The 5,599-nt window shown below is 33.5% G+C and overlaps 1 protein-coding gene across 1 annotated transcript; it reads right to left on the reverse strand.

Moving 5' to 3' along the window:
- Positions 1 to 324: 324 nt before the first annotated feature.
- Positions 325 to 5,327, reverse strand: LOC123322357 (uncharacterized protein K02A2.6-like). Its single transcript, XM_044910301.1, has 3 exons — positions 5,267 to 5,327; positions 4,082 to 4,174; positions 325 to 1,668 (listed from the first exon to the last, which is right to left on the reverse strand). Exons 1-3 carry the CDS (start codon positions 5,325 to 5,327, stop codon positions 1,325 to 1,327), a joined length of 498 nt encoding a protein of 165 aa, XP_044766236.1. The 3' UTR covers positions 325 to 1,324.
- Between the last annotated feature and the right edge of the window lie 272 nt (positions 5,328 to 5,599).

Consider the following 5,599-nt stretch of genomic DNA (forward strand, 5'->3'; position numbering starts at 1 on the left):
TGTCTATTGTCCGAAAACACAGTTTGTCACAGATTGAGAGTTTATAGATTATGTAGAACCATGTGATCTTGAATTGGAAAAGGGCAGGGGCGTTTTTTCTCACATAAGTAGCCACAGATATCCTATGTCCAGAGGTCATTTGACGGATTGGCATCTGATAAGATGTTAAAGATTTCTGGGTTTCCTAGAAAGGGAATATCCTTCAAGTTTTGCGGCCAGGTGTACACTTCTTCATGTATGAGTTCTTGGGCACCGGGACAAACGTCACACTCGTCATTGTAATATTCTCCTATATTAGATGCGGGTTCATATTAAAACTGCTTGATGCTTTTATACGTTTATTCTAATTCGTCTCACAATCGACTGACTCCTCTCGACAAGACGACAGGAGTCTTCAAACTCAATACGCATGTACAATATATGACATCTTCCTTTTTCAATTATTTTCATATAATATTTACATTACATACAGTTTTATTGATAATTCAGTATTTAATATCATTCAGGTTTTCTAACCTTCCTACCAAACTTGCTTTTATATATCGTTCGTCTTGTTACCTTCTGACTAGATATATCATCTGGACCTGAGACGAGTTCATGTTCAGAAATATTTTCATTTATTTTACTACTGTGATAACTTGCGGTTAATTTGCAAATAATGATACGAGATTCGATTCAATACTGATTTATTGTGGAACAACGAATACATAGGGAAAACAAATGTCAGAATTTTCATGCGCATCACAACATCTTTACATATACAGGCTGGGCAGTATAACACCCCTGTTCTTATTTCCTAGCTTCATAATTTAAATAAACAAATATTCATACAATTATATCAACATGGATAAATATACACATATATAACATCAATATCCATATATAACCTGTTTCATCACGAAAATAACCATGAAACAACAATATCATGTTTTCATTCCTCATTATTAACTTTTCTAAATCTCAAATTATATCTTTTGACCTCAGAATTTGAATACCCCCCAGTATTCGCTGTTTCTAAAGTGTTACCAGATTCCGGTATACTTTCCTCAACTTGCCCGGTTGAATTATTTTCTAGAACAGTTTCGCCATTGAATTCCCTATTAAAAGAATCATCTTCGCCAGAAGGGCGTATTGGATAGGAATTCAGTGACGATCTAGGAAAAATTTGATCAGAATGTCGTTTAACGTCAGGAGATTTAACCTCATACACAAAATTTCCTTCTTTTTGGACAATTTTACCTTCACGCCAAGTAGGTTTATTTGGTACAGAATAATCCCTAAAATTCACTTCATCTCCTACATCAAAGTCCCTACTTCTACCACCCTATTGCTCTATCTGTTTTAACTTTTTATCATCATATTGTTCATTCCTTTTTGGCAATAATAAATCAAGTCTACGTTTGAGTTTACGACCAAACATTAATTGAGAAGGACTAGAACCAGTTGTGCAATGTTCTGTGTTGCGGTAATCGAATAGAAAACGAGAAATAAACACATTGACATCCAAACCTTCAGAAAATGCCTTAACTAACGCTCTTTTGAAAGTTTTTACTGAGTTTTCGGCCGCTCCATTACTGGATGGATGGTTAGGTGGTGAAAATAGATGTCTAATTCCATTGTTTTTCGTGAAAGTGTTGAACTCAACTGAATCAAAAGATGGACCATTATCTGAAACAATAACATCTAACATCAGGCAACCCGAAGCGTGAAAAAAAGATCTCTAAGCATATTTATAGTTTTGTCAGCAGTGGTCGATGTCATTTCGAATACTTCTAACCATTTACTATAAGAATCAGTTACAATAAAATATTTTCTATTCCTGATTGGACCCAAAAAATCGATATGTAAACGAGACCATGCTTTTCTGTTATTTTGCCAGGGAAACAAAATCGATTTATTAGGACTTTCTCTGAATTTACTGCATATCTTGCATTCCGCGCATAATTTACAAATATCCGCATCTATATTAGGCCAGTAAACATACGATCTCGCTAGAGATTTGCATTTATTCACCCCCATAGTAGTGTGAATTTCATCAAGGATATTTTTACGTAAACATTCAGGAATAATCACACGATATCCCCAAAGGATACATTTATTTTCAATATGTATTTGATCTCTTTTATTCCAGTACGGTAGTAATTCGTTATCATTCACAATGTCCGGCCATCCATGCAAACAAAAACCAAATACTCTGTTCAGAATTGAATCCAACCTAGTTTTCTTCGCTATTTCTTTAAAATTTACCGGTAAATTCTCTTAAATATAGCACAAGTAACCAATTTCATTTACTTTAGTATTTTCAACATTAATTTTTATTGGAAGCTGCGAAAGAGCATCGGCAATTGAGTTATCTTTGGTATTTATAAATTTAATTTTATAATCATAGGCCGATGAAATAACACTCCATCGTTGCATTCTACTTCTGCGAAAATGGGAATACCCTTTTTATCACCAAAAATAGAAATGAGAGGTTTATGGTCTGTGAGTAATGTGAAATGACGACCAAAAAGGTATTGGTGGAATTTTTTCACTCCAAAAATTATTGCCAGTGCCTCTTTGTCAATTTGACTATATTTGCTCTCCGATAGAGACAAAGTTCTTGAAGTGAACGTTATGGGTTTAGTTTAACCATTGGGTAAAATGTGTGAAAGAACAGCCCCTATTCCATAACAGTGATCAGGATGGCTGTTTGAAGTTCCGCATCCGTTTTATTGGCCTTGAAGTACTGTTTAATACGTGTTATATACGTATTCCAGTTCTTCTCCGACACTTTAAATTCCTCGATTTTTCCAAAAGACATGATTTGATATTCACTAGTCCGATTTTACTCAATAATTATTATGATTCAATAAATTTCTTTTTTTTTAATCCTCGTCGCCACTGTGATAACTTGCGGTTAATTTGCAAATAATGATACGAGATTCGATTTAATACTGATTTATTGTGGAACAACGAATACATAGGGAAAACACATGTCAGAATTTTCATGCGCATCACAACATCTTTACATATACAGGCTGGGCAGTATAACAACTACAACTAGGTTCATTGCTTGAACTCGTCCCATCAGTGTGTAAGTTTTCAATAGTTTCTTCCCTTTTTTCCTTTTTACAATTGCCAAAATCTTCATCATCAGTAATATCTAAGTTATAATCAGTGGTGTTTTGTTTCATTGGTTTCAAAAATATTCGGTTTCTTCTTTTTAAACCATTATTGCCAGAGTATTTCACTAGGTAGGAATTATCACCAAAATCTTCAATTACAATAACAGGGGTCCAGATATCCTCCCTGATAAATACCTCCTGATCTGGCAACAATGGTTCCAGTTGTTTTGCACTGGAATCATGATGATATTTCTGATATATTTGTCTTTCCAATAAGTTTTTGCTCTGATTACTATAATTAATATGCATAGGATTGAGCTTTTTTTGCATTATTGGTATAATTCCTCTAGTTTTTCTTCCAAAAAATAGTTCAGATGGAGATAAAATATTGTGACTAATAGGATAATTTCTTATTTCTAAAAATGCTAAATTTAAGTCTGTTTTACTACTGATACATTTCTTCAATGTATTTTTTATTGTCTGAATGGCCCTATCGACCATACCATTTGATTTGGGATAAAGCGGACTAGATGACTAGAGAAGCCAGCAACAAGTTAATATAGATAAAGAATTCTTGAGTCAGAAGTTACCGGTGATTTTGAAGATCTTGAGACTGAAGAGAAGCTTGCTTCTCAGCCTAAAGCTAAAAAACGGAAAAGAGATGAATCTGAAACTGACGATAAGGAATACAGATTGAAATTGTGGGAATATAAAAATATTCTCTACGGCCTTGTTCAATTCAGAGGGATCCATGCAAATTCTAAAATCACCTCCTTTTTTACCTACTAAAACGAGAGAATTAACCCATTCTGTTGGACATTCCTCTTTAATAATTATTTTTTCCTTCTCTAATTTATTTAACCTTTCTTTAAATTTTTTCACAATTGCATTTGGAATCTTACGTGCTGCATGTACAGCAGGAGAAACATTCCTGTCTATCTTAATATTATATTTTCCAGGCATTTTTCCGATACCTTGAAACGAATCAGCAAACTCTTCCGTTGACTCTTCTTTCTCCACACCAGCGACCAACTTAGCAATACCCATTTTTTCTATCGCCTCCAAACCTATAATACAAGGGACATTACATTTTGTAATAAAGAACTTTAATCAATATGAATTGTTTCTGTATAAACAACTCAAATTAACACTAGTATTTCACTAGGTAGGAATTAGCACCAAAATCTTCAATTAATATACCAGGGGTCCAGATATCCTCCCTGATAAATACCTCTTGATCTGGCAACAATGGTTCCAGTTGTTTTGCACTGAAATCATGATGATATTTTTGATATATTTGTCTTTCCAATAAGTTTTTTCTCTGATTACTATAATTAATATGCATAGGATTGAGCTTTTTTTGCATTATTGGTAAAATTCCTCTAGTTTTTCTTCCAAAAAATAGTTCAGATGGAGATAAAATATTGTGACTAATAGGATAATTTCTTATTTCTAAAAGTGCTAAATTTAAGTCTGTTTTGCTATTGATACATTTCTTCATTGTATTTTTTATTGTCTGAATGGCCCTATCGACCATACCATTTGATTTGGGATAAAGCGGACTAGATGTATCGTGGTGAAAATCATAACTTTCTGAAAATTCTCTGAACAATGAATTCTTGAACTGAGGTCCATTATCACTATATACAATCAATGGAATTCCGTATTTTGAAAATACATTCTTTAAGATATTCACAATGGTAATTGATTTCGTAGAAAACAGTTGATGCACTTCAAAAAATTTCGAAAAATAATTTATATGAGCTGGGAAGTCTGCTGAAAGCAGTATCGAGTAGCCAGCAACAAGTTAATATAGATAAAGAATTCTTGAGTCAGAAATTACCGGTGATTTTGAAGATCTTGAGACTGGAGAGAAGCATGCTTCTCAGCCTAAAGCTAAAAAACGGAAAAGAGATTAATCTGAAACTGACGATAAGGAATACAGATTGAAATTGTGGGAATATAAAAATGTTCTCTACGAATGGCCTTGTTCAATTCAGAGGGATCCATGCAAGTTCTAAAATCACCTCCTTTTTTACCTACTACAACGAGAGAATTAACCCATTCTGTTGGACCTTCCTCTTTAATAATTATTTCTTCCTTCTCTAATTTATTTAACCTTTCTTTAAATTTTTTCATAATTGCATTTGGAAACTTACGTGCTGCATGTACAGCAGGAGAAACATTCCTGTCTATCTTAATATTATATTTTTCAGGCATTTTTCCGATACCTTGAAACGAATCAGCAAACTCTTCCGTTGACTCTTCTTTCTCCACACCAGCGACCAACTAAGCAATACCCATTTTTTCTATCGCCTCCAAACCTATAATACAAGGGGCATTACATTTTGTAATAAAGAACTTTAATCAATATGAATTGTTTCTGTATAAACAACTCAAATTAACACTAGTATTTCACTAGGTAGGAATTATCACCAAAATCTTCAATTAAAATACCAGGGGTCCAGATATCCTCCCTGATAAATACCTCT

The sequence above is a fragment of the Coccinella septempunctata genome, chromosome X, assembly GCF_907165205.1.
Source record: "Coccinella septempunctata chromosome X, icCocSept1.1, whole genome shotgun sequence".
In the NCBI taxonomy this organism is placed as follows: domain Eukaryota; kingdom Metazoa; phylum Arthropoda; class Insecta; order Coleoptera; family Coccinellidae; genus Coccinella; species Coccinella septempunctata.